This window comes from Siniperca chuatsi, linkage group LG12 (genome assembly GCF_020085105.1).
Source record: "Siniperca chuatsi isolate FFG_IHB_CAS linkage group LG12, ASM2008510v1, whole genome shotgun sequence".
NCBI lineage: Eukaryota > Metazoa > Chordata > Actinopteri > Centrarchiformes > Sinipercidae > Siniperca > Siniperca chuatsi.
Window position 1 is genome coordinate 19492772 of NC_058053.1, and position 14958 is coordinate 19507729.

The 14958-nt window shown below is 38.3% G+C and overlaps 2 protein-coding genes across 8 annotated transcripts in view; one reads left to right on the forward strand and one right to left on the reverse strand.

Annotated features, from left to right (window-relative positions):
- LOC122885894 (interleukin-1 receptor accessory protein-like 1-B) overlaps positions 1-13439 on the reverse strand; it is a 304362-nt gene extending 290923 nt beyond the window's left edge. Inside the window, exons 1-2 of one of the 6 annotated variants that reach the window (XM_044217634.1) lie at positions 12998-13439; positions 7605-7737 (exon numbers count right to left, since the gene is read on the reverse strand). In XM_044217634.1, the coding sequence (XP_044073569.1) occupies positions 7605-7695 (91 nt within the window). In that variant the 5' untranslated portion in view covers positions 7696-7737; positions 12998-13439. The remainder of the gene's footprint in view (positions 1-7604; positions 7738-12997) is intronic. The other 5 variants (XM_044217632.1, XM_044217633.1, XM_044217631.1 and 2 more) reach the window with 5 other exon arrangements.
- The window catches only part of cmss1 (cms1 ribosomal small subunit homolog), a 33809-nt gene continuing 31430 nt past the window's right edge, over positions 12580-14958 (forward strand). The window contains exon 1 of one of the 2 annotated variants that reach the window (XM_044217652.1): positions 12580-12744. In XM_044217652.1, the coding sequence (XP_044073587.1) occupies positions 12696-12744 (49 nt within the window). In that variant the 5' untranslated portion in view covers positions 12580-12695. The remainder of the gene's footprint in view (positions 12745-14958) is intronic. The other variant, XM_044217651.1, reaches the window with a different exon arrangement.

Below are 14958 nucleotides of genomic sequence, written 5' to 3' on the forward strand. Positions count from 1 at the left end.
TTGTTGCAGTCTGGGCTGCCCAGTCCATTATGGTATTATGCCTGTTGATAACTCCTTTCTCTGTCTGTATGTTGACATGTTGAGGTTCCCGCTTCCCATATGCCATCTGTGTGTTTGCGTGATGTACAAGTAAAACCAGAAGCAGGTCAGGAGTGAAATCAACCATCAGGTTGTTGGTGTGATGGAAAACAGACGATTGTTAATTCATGTCGCTGATGAATAAGTGATTGGCTCCAGTGTTGGGGGCCAAGCTTAAAGGCACGGGGCATATGGGGAATTTGGAGGGGCACAGATGCTCCTTGGGGCCAGAGGGCTGATAGGAAAACTTAAGAGGGAAGCAGAGAAGGGAGAGGAGACACTGGGGCAAGCATTAGAGAGGAAGATAGATTATCAGGCATAGGCAGAGAGAAAAGAAAGGCATGTTTACCCTGCCTAAAAAGCCAACTCTGGTCCCACTGTGCAGAACTTACCCCCTAACTCAGTCCACGAACCGAGCGTCTGAAGTGCCAATTCACCGCAGGGGCCTGAGGAGACACTGCTTTACGAGGTCTGCCTCTCAGCATTAGGTCATGTCCTACTCTGACCTCCAACAAAAGTAAACAGCTCAAAGAGGAAAACTTCTGGACCCGTGAAAGTGACAAGACCTCAACATGGGACAACACAGATACTGATTAAAATTTCCATCTACCTCTTTAAAAATGTAAATGTTCATGATCACACACATGCAGCAGACATGTGCACACACACACACAAATGTACACATTCTGCAGAGTTACCCCTGGAGCATTGAGAGGATCTCAGCTCCATCTACTGGAGGCATTGTGAATAGGCTGCTCAACTGTGGCTAAGCGGAAATAAACACCAACTCAATTCCCTAAAATCATTTTCTCCAGCGTCTTTGCCAAGCCTCCTTTCCATTTCCACCTCCTTCAAGCCAAGAAACTAATCTGACATGATAAGTTACAGTTCGCCAGTGCAGCAGTATGCTATCTTTTATCATCCATAAAGGCCTTCTTTTATACCAAAGGGGGAGGAAGGTAGTTCCAAATTTGATCAAAAATGTGATAACATGCATTGCACATGGTGATCCCTGTTTATAAAAAAATAATAAAAATAATAATTTTTTTGGAAAAGAGTAGTAAACTTAAACCTGCAATAACTGTTATTTTTGGCCACTTGGGGGTAGCGGAAACAAGTTCTGAGCACCACATTGACATATCATCACCTTTTAAGTTGATATGATGAAAACAAACATTTGCTTATTACACATCCAGCAGTTACGGAGCAACATTATCATTCATCTGGAGTCGCGTTTCTGTCCACCTGATGAATGTAAATCCAATATTCACTCTCTTTTAGCTCCTGGGGGAAATGTCTGGCTCTTTAACTGCTAAATACTCCACTATGTTCACCAGCTAGTCGCTAACTGTGTCTGTGTGTGTACAATGGGTTTTTAGAGCTTCTTTGCTGCAAACAGCTGCCTGCTGCGGCTGAAAATGACGCTATTAGAGTGAGAGCAGTTAAGTGGCGGGGCGGACAGCTAAACAATAAGCTGAAACTCACTATAAAGCTCTGTAAAGCAGAGGGGATTATGCTGCAGATTCGGGTGATAATTCTTTGTAGGTTCATCACTACGAGTGACCCCCTTTCACATTGTATAATTGTTTTTACATTGTTATTTGACTTTATTATAAAAATATTATAGCCGCTTAAAGTCCTAGGTTGACAAAGTTTTGATTTCCTATGTTTTAAAGGTACTGAATGCTGAGCATCACATGACATTCTTTTTCCAGAATCAATGTATATTTTTCAGTTATTCCAGAGAGTTTGTTGGGATATGCTTAAAGGGGCATTCCAGTGATTTGGGATTGCATTTCCATATCCTGATTTTTAGTATGAAGTATAAGTTAAGCCTCAAAAACATTGGATTCTATATTTCCCGTCATGCAACTCAATAATGTCTTTCGTTAGAGCCTCCCTGCCTGGTAAATAGAGAGCCGAAGTAAAACAAGAAATTCCACGTTCTGTTCTAGAAAAAGGGGGATAGGTTTTTTAAATAAATGATCTACTATCGTTGTTTATTCAATATTTCTGTTTTTTTAGCTTTCTTTAATGTACACCAAAGTAAGCCCTAGATCACCATGGATAAAACGCCACAGCTCTACAGATGAGGCCGGTCCATGGGTGACTTGAGGGGCTATGGCTCATTCAGACATGTCTATAATAGCAGCAGGACAGAGAAGAGTGAACGATGCAGAAGACAGCAGAGATTACAGCTAAAAAAGTTGGAAAAATGACATTGGTGAATTGTATCGATATGGACGAAACCGGGCTACAGTGACGTACTCACACTGTTAAAATCCCAAAGATTTCAACTTCTAATAGTAAGTGCTGCATTGGATGACGATTTATCTTAGAATATGGAAAGTAAACCGCAGGAACATACTTAATTTTTTCCGATAGACCAAAGGAAGATTTGACTTAGCATTGACTTAGAAAAGCTAGTGGAACAGAGGCTAGCCCAGACATGACGTTATGACTTTTGCTCTATGCCCATGTCTTTTGTACTCTACAGCCCCAATTTGCAACCCAGGCTTTCTGATAAAAAATGTGTAGTCTTTAAGATAACCCTGATGACAGGATGAGGGGTAGTGCCTTTGAGGACAAGTTATTAAAAGAGATCTTCTGAGGTCATATAAAGTTATTATTGACTTGTAGGACATTCATGTTGTGAATGCAGATCAGACACAACAATGATACAGAGCTACAGTCACAGGGGGAGTCATGAAGCTGGTATCTCAATTATTTTGACAACACTATGTAGATGTAGCACTATTTCTAGTTAGATTCTGCTGGCAGTGTGCTTTTCCTACTGTATTCTTATCACCGCCGACAGCAGAACAGCGGAATAATAAAATCTATTGTGTAGCTACTTGTAAAATGCTCCTCCCAACAGCAAGAGCTTGTGGGCCATTTCTTGAGATTAAGTTTTTAGTTGACGTGGAAAAATATTGCATGACACTCAACATTTTAATGCAGGGGTTTCAGATAACATTCACAGAATATTTACACAGGTAAAGTGGGGACTAGATAACTGTCTCTCTGAATCAGCATATAGCAGTTGTGAGTCTATATATGTCTGCATGTGTTAAGGTTCTCCCATCATCCTACAATTACAGACAAACATATCACTTTGTTATCAATGGAAACAGCTGCTCAAGAACTGATTGTAAAATGGTAATAAGCTGCGAGGACCTGCAGAGAACAGTGACAAGACAAATCCTCCTCTTAGGAACATCTTTTTAGAAACCACAACGTGGTCCCTCACAGCCACTATCTCCACCTAGATCAGAAAATGAATTGCTGCTGGGCAAAGTGTAAAGCAACACACTGCTCTTCTTTATTCTACATGATACAGAGCAACAACACAACAAGCTCTAATTATGTTGTTCATGCCAGTATTTTGTTTTTGTCAAGGAAGTTAGTTAATTTGCGTGCATATGAGAGTCGGTCTTTTCCTTTTTCTGATGAAGAGAACGTGATGTACTGGTGCAGCAGAGATTCTTTGCTAACCTCACACTCTGGCATCGCACACACACACACATGCACACACACAGTTACAGAGGGCGTAGAGAGAGCAGTGAGGGGCTAATAGCTTCTCTAAGGATGAGATCCAACCTAATTTGCACCATGCAAATTCCCCATGGTGACTGCACCTACAAGACAACCATATTAATGTTCAGTGTGCGTCTGTGGTCTCATGGAAAGATTGACAGTATATGTAAGTTGTTCTCAAGGACGGAAAGAGACTACAATATTTGTGTAAAGAAAGAGAAATAAAAACAAAAAAGAGCAGCAGAAAGGGAGAGACATGTGATTCAATGTTACTAATCTCTTTGATATCCACACTGTGACATTCTGTATCAGGCTGAGAAACACCCAAATTATTCTTTTCGTCTTTTATTCATGACCTGCGGGACATCCTGACTTACCCTCTTACTGATTTGCTCCTAGTCAAACTCGATCTCCTTCCTCTCTCTCTCTTTGCTCATCTCTTGCATTCTCCTCATTCGTTCATTTCCTGTCTTATCATCCCCATGTGTGATATCTCACTAAGCTTATGCATTCATGAGTGATTACTTATTTACATAAAGTATATAGTGCAGTATTGGTGGTGGGGAAAAGAGACAGCCCTAAGAGCATTAGCATGTATGTGTTTTCATGATTATGATTACCGGTAATTATGCATTGATGGAAGTAATGTTGAGAAATGAATTATGCGGATATTTTTACTTTATGACTGGTAAATGGGTTGCTGCCATTACATTATATACGGACAATTAGTTTACAGACAATGATGTCTTAAAGCTACTGATTAAACATAAAACTTTTTAATGTATTCTGTGCAAGCTAAATTAGTCAGAAGATGGTAAGATGTAGGTTTAAAATATGTTTTGTAAAATCACAACATTATTTAAAAACTGATTATCCAAAAATGAATTGAAAATTCAAGAATTTTAACCAATTCTCTATTTTGTAATAAACGTCCTGTTTGTAGTGTATTGCACGAGCTCTATTCTGTTTTATATTAAAATATTTCAGGGTTAAATATCTGTCTGGGTTTATTTCAGAAGAGAAATGTTTGATTGTGTTTGATGTCATAATCTTGGGCTACTAAAATTCCATCATGCTGTTTTCAGTCCAGACTTTGGTGAAAGAAGGCTTTAACCACAGTGCAAATCCACCTTCTGCGGAAATAAATCATTGGGAACCACAACAGCTTTACCACTGCACACCATGCAGGATATCTTCTGGCTGTGTTCCTATTGACTAGAGAAAGTTATCAAGTGAAAACGTTCAGTGTTTCATATCTGCATCTTTTTGCACAGTGACAGCAGTGTGAATATTGTAAGCTAATGTGTTTGCCTCAAGGTCTTGCAGTCCAGTAACCCACCATGTGATCAATATCACACAAGCGTATACAGAAATTTAGATACATGAACATTTCTTCAAATGTACTTGGAGAAAGGTTTAACAGAGTCACTTAATGTAATGGACAATTTTAGTTTTTTCTTATGGTCATCTGCTGCTTTTTTTTATAAATGAAAAGGATATTTTGAACAGGTTACATTATTACATTTTATAAATATGTTTTATTGATGATGTTTAAAAAACAATGTCACCACAAAGTCTGTTTAGTAGATGTTCTGGAGCTTTCAATCACACCACGTGAACTTAATGAGCAGGTGGAGTTTGCTCAGTTCTCATGGAATTGTAGATGTCCAAATTTCCATTTTCTGAGTGCTTTGGAGTTCTCATCCATGTTGGCTAAAAGATAAAGTTCACTCTTGACCTTGGAAACAGCAGTTGAGTTTCATGAAGCCTAACTACCCAGCTTTTTCAGTAAATCAGGATTATTTTTGAGAAATTCTTGTTTTCATAAAGGAGTTTTAAATAGCCTGACCTACGTTACCATGGAAACTTATCTGGCCTGGTCTCCATCAGGTTAGTTTTCCGGCTTATACAATCAATCTGCCAGACTGGAACAAAGTGTTTTTCTAAAGTTCCCCTGTGAACGTTCCTCTTTATTGCTGCTGTGTGAACATGAGTTAGTTTCCACTGCATGTCAAATGTATCACATTTTGACACATGGACTGCAAATATGAGCTCATATCTTTTTCAGTCTCAAGTATTTGCACAGTATTCCAGTCAACATATGTGTTTTTTAATGCACTGCAATTAAGATAAAGCTAATAATCAACTTTGACCCAAGGCTGTAGCCTCATAGTAAGAAACATTTTCATCATTACAAACAGACACCCAGAAATCCAACTATTAAAAATACAAGAGGGGCAGACAGCCAATCTGACAGTATTTAACAATATTTTCACCATATGGAGACTCTTATGTTGCAAGTAGCAAAATCCAACAGATAGAGAAGTTTAATTTCTATAAAATAAATTACCTGGCTGGTGTCCTATTGGGAACTTCAAAGTTATGTTGCATCTTATACTTATTGTATGTTATGTCAGCACATGATACAAAGAAAATTCACATTTTTCACACACTGGGACTTGAACCCTCAATGATACGGTCACAATCAGAGCGCTGCACAAACTGAGATAACAAAGGAGTTCAAAGTGTTGAATTAATCTCTATTTGTGTCAAGCTCTGAGCTTACCACTGGTCTGAAACTTGTTGCCAAAAGTTCCCTTTTGCTTTGTTAATTGCAATGGTTCTGTTCATTTTTGCTGTAATGGTTGTAATGTAATTCAGGTTCAGTTTGTTAGATTAATTTAAGACAGACTTTTCACAATAAACCCTCCTTTTCTGAAACTCCTTTAGGAAACACCCCTCTAAGAGGAGATGTGATGTTGAAAGCGTATTCATTGTGATCACCCACTCTTCCATTTATTTATTGTGTTGAAATAGCATCAGCCCACCCTTTACAGATACAGTATGTCCCAACTATCCTGCTACAATTCATGGGTGAATTGTTTCACAACAGAGAACATGAATTCAGAGGTCTGACTGAATCAGATTTGTGTAAATGTCAACTCTCTGTTGTTGACTAACAATCGATAAAGGCAGACATTTGAGGCATTTGGTCTTTTCAAGTCTAATTCAATAATATTCACACTGAGTTCCTGAGCAATTGCTATTGATGGCTACTGATAGCCTGACAATGAGCTTGCACAGACTGTTTGGTAGATTTGTTGCTTCTAAAGTGTAACACTGTCAGTATTTTAGGTTTGTTTTTACTTTTTGGCCAGCAATTTTTCAATACAATTTTATCTGTATTTGATTTGAATGTGGAGGTGATTGGATTGTAAGTGTGTGTGTGTCAGGTTCCCCCTATATATATATATATATAATACATATTTTGTCAACTTCTACACGGCTTTTACAATAGAAAATAAATACACAAAAGCCTCCTACTTCTCAAAGTAATAATGAACCGTGATTGAAACCCAGTTCATTTGAAAGCTTTGTTAAGGTTATATTGAGCAAACACTCACAAGAATAAAATAACTCCATGACTAAACAAAGGCCATGGAAATGGCCAGAAATGGTGATTAATAAGAGTTTATTCTTTGTTTTGTAATTGTGTAAGAGGCCGGTTAATGGAGCTTATTATAGTCATCATTTTAATTCCACTGCAGCAGGAATCTCAAAAGTCATCGGAAAAGGTGAAGGTCTGTGTGTTTTCAGATTTGAGGGTGAGAGTATAAATGTGTTTGTGTTTGTGTTAAAAAATGAGATCCAAATAAACCTTTTCTACAGATACAAGTAGTAGCCAATTCATAAGCAGTCTGTATGCTGTGTCTCATTTAGCCAGCACTACAGGTGTTTGTTCATTTTCCAACTGTCCTGACCTTCCTCTGCTGGGTCACATAACACCACACAGGCAGCAAGGTCCTATTTGACAGGTGCATTACCTAGAAATCGCCTCTCACCTTGTTTTGTGCCTCTGTGTCCCTTCGGTGATGTAGGTGTGGAGGCAAAAATATGTATGTGTCGCTAAACTCCCAGCTGTGTGGGTGGCCCTCAGCCCTTTAACGCTGTCACTTCTGTAGCTAACAACAATCACTCTCGTCACTTACCATAATTAGAGAGGGGGCAAGAAGTCATGTCACTCTGCCCACACTGCATAGTCTCTGCTGTCTGCAGCATCCACAAGCTGTGTCCAACCATTCAGAGGTCTCACACATGGGAACTTATATTCTGTTCCATCTGCTGGAAACAAAAGGTATGAATAAGAAGACAAATTTGGCATTAAAATATGTGATTTCAAACAAAGGTCAATTTTTATAACAACAATTGTGCTAGACTGTTGGAAGTTCTGACAGCTCCGTTATTTATCTACTGCTTTTCATTGTCTAGAAAAGCTTTGTGTCGGATGCATTACTACCCAAAATTTGTCATTACAATTTGAACCTTTGCTATCACTCATATCAACTCACACAATGCTTGTAAGTACTACTGTGGTAGTTGGATCAGTATAGGATGTGTTTGCACGCAGGGCTATAGCTACCACTGAGGACATCAAGGTTCTCTGTAATGTCCTCGGTAAAACTTCTGAGAATCTGGAGGGTTACAGATATGAAGAGCAGTTTACAATACATATTGCACACGTTGGGCCTTCAAAGGCTGATTCTGATATTCTTTAGACTAAAATAAATTTTTAAGATACTGCATATTAGGCAAAAATACATTTAAATAATTTTTTTCCAGCAGAATTACATGCCTGACAGAGCAGAGAAGGTTTTGAAACAACATTTAGACCATAAGGTGGTTGGGGTTCTTGTGGGGAAATTTGGACCTTAAATGTTATTACATTTATTTGTCAGACAGATTAAAAGAGTACTTCACCTTCTTAGCATTGCACTCCGAGCTACCGTCTATTTTAGCTATTCCAAGCATTGTTTCTTTGGCTGTTTCTACGGCTCTCATCAGCAACAGTAGCATCTCAGCTACAGAAACATGTGACAACATTGCATCAGTGGTGATTTCACACGTTTGAAAAGGAATAGAACTCTGTCTTAGATAACAAAACTGACCCTATGGTGTTTTGAAAAGCTGGCACATAATTTGAAGATTTAACAACATGGACAACATGTCATGATGTAACCTTTCAGCTGTCGTTTCTTCACCACACTTGACAGTGTGTGGCCTTAAAACTTCCATCAGGTGCAGCCTGACCCATGTGGTTAGACAGTTGGTGAGGTTGACAGTAACTGGGACCTTTGCCATAATGATGCCTGCTCTGAGATACCTTCTGTCTTACCTCTAACCCCTTGACTCATCAACAGAAGGGCATTCACTTGTTAATCTCAGCTGCGGTCGCAGACACATTTTGCCTGCAGTTTACATGTAACCACAAACTGACGAAAGTCTACTATCATATAGAAATGTATTATACTGACATTGTAGTATTTGACAGAAATTGCAATATATGTATATAGTGTATGTTCCAAAATATTGAACATATTCGATTTTTGTCATATGTGTTTTTAATATCTTTTACTATATTATCTCAACATATTAAAAGCTTTGAAAACCAAAAGACATGACAGAAAGCAACAGCAACAAATTCATATTTGCCTAGTGTTTAGAATGCAGCACATCTCCATGCAGGTCAGGCTCAGCCAGATGCTCATGAATACAGTTGTAACTTGGAGACCTGCATGGGAAGTTATGTGTGGTGAAGTTTTGGAAAGCTCAAGGTCACTTCCTGTTTATTTGCACTTGGTCACATACTTGCTGACAAGCCACTGACTACCTTGCTGACCCCCTGTTCTAGCTGTGGCATATCAACATGACAGTTACTGTATTTAATTTTATATTCATTTGAATCATCATTTTTGTTTTTTAACCCTCATTAAAATTGAGAGGGCTATTGTAGTTAACTTAAATACTTTATTCTCCCTGAATTGTTGTCCGCTAATTAGACAAGGTTATTGCACAATTAGGCAGGTAAAAAAAGAATTTACTGTCATCTAACTAATCATTTAAACTTTTATAGACAACTAAAAACAGTCTCACGTTATCTCCTCAGTCTCTCAACCTCTGTAATATGTTAGCCACATTGGAAAGAAAAAGGCAGAAAATCTCAGTGCCGCTCAAGCAGGCAAAAACGAATGAACAAAAACTGAATTGTATGTTCTCCAATGGGTAAAACACAGGAAAGAATTCACTGTACAGTTCTTAGGTAAAGAAGAGGAGATGTACTTTATCACAGTGGAAATGCATAGCAAGAGAATAAGTAGGAAATAGATTCTTCAAACCCATAGTCTGTGTCCGTTCTCACTTGTTTTATCTTCCCTGTTTTTCTTGATATTTAGCAGAAAAAAAACACTAAGTAAAAAGAGGAGGATGGCAACCAAAAATAACATCTTCTTGTGATCATTAAAATGAGTAAGTGAAGGAACAGCTGCTTACAACAAAATAAACACATTAACACCAGTGCTCCACAGTGTGCAATCACAGAAGCCCAGAGAGACAGCTGTCCGCCTTTAATTACAATGACGTTCATCTTCTCTTTCACTCTTTTTCAGTATTCTCACAACTTCCTAGACTTCGTTGTCTTTATTTAGAGACAAAGTGCACCATATTTTGCAACAGTATAACTCAAACATAAATGTAATACTTGCTGGCTGTAGCTTCAGATTTAACAGGCAAATTTAGGAGTGGTATCAATCTTCTCATGAAAGTGAATACGTGCATTTCCCAAAATGTCAAACTTAAAGACATTCTAAATAAGTTATATATTTCCCATATTTTATTTCCCATCAGCAAATGCACACCACCGTAATCTTCTACTACAACCTCTCCCTCAAAACATCCCATGAGGGTCATTTCCATCTTATCTTTATGACGTCTTCTTTATGTTCAAAATGTTCGTCTGAGATCATTTTATGAGGATTTTAAGAGAATGAACACTCCTGTGCAGTTTACCCTTTCTAAAGTACACTTTCTCTTTTACATACAGGTTGTCTGATTAACACAGGAAAAGCAGATTTTAAAGTTTCACAAGTTCCCCTGGGGTCTAGAGAAAAGGATTATGCTTTTGTACGGCATATTGTTCCTAGTGAAAATGCAGCCAAACGATGAACAGAGAGAATGACAAATGAGGAAGAGGCCTGTGTTTTACAGGAATGATGCTTAATTACATACAAAGCTGCCATTTAGAGTCCATTGTCCTGCGTGAATGTTGGCAGACCTCAGCACAATGTGTTGACTGCATCCTTCCTTTCTCTTTCTTGATTTGTTTTTCTTCCCCCATTTTGAGGGTTACACAGCATAACCATTCTGAACTCTTTATAATTTCCCGGTAATCAGTCTGTTCTTTTTTTGTGGAAAAGCTTTAATCAAACATCTCATAGCCTCTACCAGCCAGAAATGTGTTATTCCGACAGAAACACAAAAAAGCATGCAATTACTCCCAGAGGACCTGTCCTTCCTCTCCGCTACAGCTGCAGAAAAGAGGGCACTATTCCAAACACGTCCTCCTCCTCCTTTCTCTTCTCTTTCCTTTCTTCTGTGTATTACCAAAATGACAGAGAATGTAAAGATGTGTTTTGTAATGTACACTATGAAGAGACACTCAGTAGAACAGTAGGTTACTGCTCTTTTCCTCTACTGAAACATCACCTAAATAATGAGTGTTAAGAGTATCCTATAATTGCATGTCATTTGTAAAAAGGTTAACATTTGCGGTTTATAACCTGAAAATAACTTATAGAGATCCTTTATTTGGCATATAATTAAGTGTCAGAGAGAACAAAAGAAACTGAAGCAAACGTATGTGCCATTCTTGCATTTTCATTTCTGGAAAATGTTTTATGATATGGTACAATATGTGGTGGAGAGGGGAGGCTACATACATGCAAAACTAAAATTATTACCTCAGCCTAACAGTCATGTTTATGAATACTGATTCAATAAATAACTGTTACCACCTACAGTAACTATAACACAACCAGAACAAGTCATTTCAAGGCAGCTATATTGGCACGTATCCTATTTGATAATACTGCATCGAAATGGTCGCTAACATAAATTGCTCTTTCCTAAAACATGTGCTCATTACTTTCAACATCAAATACAGTCGGGAAACACAGTTGGGCTTCCAACTGACACAGACAGTAAAACAACAAAGAAGATGGAGAGGTCCTTGCTTGCAAAAAGTGGACAAAAACAAAAGCACACATAGAGCAGAAGACAGAATTATACAGAGGGAGGCATTGCATTTGTAGCTGAGTCATTGTCTGCCTATCTGTTGGTTATTTTACAATCCCTATGTTTGTCATTTGCTTTGTGTGAGCTATTGTTGATTTGTGCGCCTAAGCCTTAGTAAATCTTGACTTTTTGTACCTCAAACAGATGACAGACAGATGATCTTTATTAACCAGGCACCCAGTCGACAGTAAAAGTGTTCTATTTTCGTACACATGTTTTGCTATAGCATATTTAGAAAGAATGTTGCCTAGGCACACAACTTTCTTTATGCTATTAAAAAATACAGAGAATTGAGTTTTTTCCAAGCAACTATATAACAGCTTTGATATAATGAGCCGAATTTAGAGTTATTTAACTTGCTCATCTCATGATTTAGACACAAAGAGACTTGCAGCATTAGCTGCACTGTATGTGTGTGAGTCAGAGCCATATTCTGGTTTTATTTGATCAGTTTTGGGGTTTTTTGGTCAAACGGTTATTAAAGTTTACCTGGTATTTATTTGAAATACCTTGATGACTTTAATGTAATTAGAGCAAAAGTCTCAAATATAAAAATTATTATTAAGAAAATTTAGTCAAAAGGACAGGAAAACTGCACTCATGAGGCAGACACAAATGGAAATAAAGTGACTTTTCAATGAGATCTCCTCAGGCCAAACAAATACTATACCATATACTTTACAGTTACTGCCCCACTCAGGAAAGGTGGGGTTACATATCACAAAATTAAAGCATGTGATGTTCTTATGAATTTGTCTATGGCCCAACCCCACATTTACCTACCATAACTAGTGTTTAAATTACGATGTGGGGAGAGCAAGTCTCCTGGTTTAGTCTGCACGGTGTCGTTTTAAACTCCACACTGAATGTTTTAAACGTGCTGCATTTGAACACACCCCTGGCATGCTCTCTCAGCGGTAGATTTGGATTGGATAGACGACCAGTTGAGGAAAATGGGTGACGACTTGGGTGACGAGTGGTGGACGCACGAGGGTAATTCAGGTACCTTGCAAGATCTCTAGTGTCTTTAATTTTCAGTGTTTGTGAGATTTGTGGTGTTGGTGTATCCTGATAAGCAAACACTTAGCGTTAACTTGTAGCTGTCGCGAGAAATTCAGGTTGCTTATAGCTAACTGTAAGCTAACGTTAGCTAGCTAAAGTTTAGCTACATTCTGTAAACCGGTAACGCCAGTCGCCATAGCGACAAGTGTAAAACACAAAGTAACTGTTACCAGTGAGTTTTTGTATAGCTTACCTCTGATGTGTTAGGGCAGGGAAAGTTAGCGTCGGTAGTACGAGTTGTTACGAGCATAAAGTGTGTAAACACGTGTGTGAGAGAAGTCTGTGTGTGAGTCATAACAGAAAATAATTATGGTAACGTTAATGTTGCTCTAACGTTGTCTATCATGCCCTGTAACATATTAAACCTCATAGTTAAGCTAGCTCTCGTCCACACATAACTTTCAGCATTCATTCTGCTATGCCCATCCTCACCTCCATACATCAACAGAGGAAGTTCCCCGCGGCTATTCATTGCATAGCTTCATGCACTCTGCATACCAATAGAGGGCAGTCATGTACTTCAAGGATCATTGACCTGATTGCATTGGACAGCAAAGTGTTGCTGCGTTGCCGAGCACAATAAGATAGAGTCTATTTTCAGGAGTTTTTTTTAAATAAAACATTTATCTTTAGATTATCCACACATACAGATATCTTATATTCTCCCCTGTCTGTCTCTGTCTCTCACTTGCATACACAAAGACAAATGCATAAACAAAACACACCAAACGCAGTAAATGTGCAGTTTATGCAGTAGAGCAAAGTGATACATATGAACCCATTCTGATAAATAGAATATGATTAATAGAAATTGTGTAGCAAGCATTGGAATTTACCCTTATTCACCCCAACTACACTAAGCCATACATATAATGATATTACAGCCGCTGTGAATTTTACTTAAAGATATTAAGATAAGGTACTATTTGTACTGTGGGTGACAAAAGTACCCACATTACCTGTTGAAAATAAATGGTCTACAAACTGTTTATCTTTACAGGTGAGCAGCAGTATTAAATTGACAGATTTATGATGTGTACCTGGATTCACTTTCTTTTCATACAAGAGAACAACTCATTTGCAACACGTCCTTTGTTTAATGTTATGGAATCATGTACTTTTACTACAGTCGTTTAATTTTTGACATGCACTGTCAGTTGATAGATGTATATTTTACTCAACTTATCATTTATTATGTTCATGTTTTTGTTGCAACATCCTCCTGATACTACCTTGACATCTGCATTACAATCAGAATTCTTCAATATACTTTGCATATCATTTTATTATGAAAGTTATTATTTTGTAACATGGGGCTTCAGTGCTAAACATGTTGTAATCGCAGGCCTGTTGGGCATTCTCAGGTCCGTGTTTTCCCTGTATGTACTGAGGGAAGTTTTCTATTTTTCTGTTCTGTATTGAGAGCTCTGTTGCGTCTTCTATTAGTTAATCCTTTGGTCCTGGGAATCCTTGTTGGATCAGGCTTCTTCAGTGACCCCAGAGGAATCTGATTAGAGAAAAGAGGCATAACTATCTGTTAGGAGTTGTTCACCTGATGTTCACTCCTGCAGATTTATTTACTTTTTTTGTGAGGCATTTGTTGTTTGTGTGAAGAAGTCAAAGCGTTGCACTTTTGAAAGTGGAGCATATGGCTTTCGCCACCGGCCTGGTATAGACGCTTTAGCCGCACCATGGTGTAGTGAGCTGTGTTTACATGCATTTCCACTCTATGAATGTTTTTCCATGTTTTTATTTGTTAGGTTTAGCCCTTTTGTAAAAAATCATATAAAAGCATCCACACCAAGCTCCAGCCAGGTGTGCTGCACACGTTTCACCGTGCAGAAGAAATCTGAAAGAAAATGTGTGCAACTCTTTGTTTTTCTAGGTTGGCCCCTTTATCCTGACTGACATCCCAACCCTACTCACATTTGTATCACTGGGATGCTTGACAGAAAAGGCTGTGAGGCTAACTGAAAATTGACAAGACAGAAAAGGAGAGTTGAAGTCTGATTGATAGAGCATGGGACTGACTTTGAAGTCTTAAGACTAAAGAGGAGATTTGTGAGAAGCAGTATGACTTTTATGGTGATGTGTCTTGTGGCTAAACACTCACACTAATGACAAAGATTCTCATGAGGCCTCTGTCACGCTACA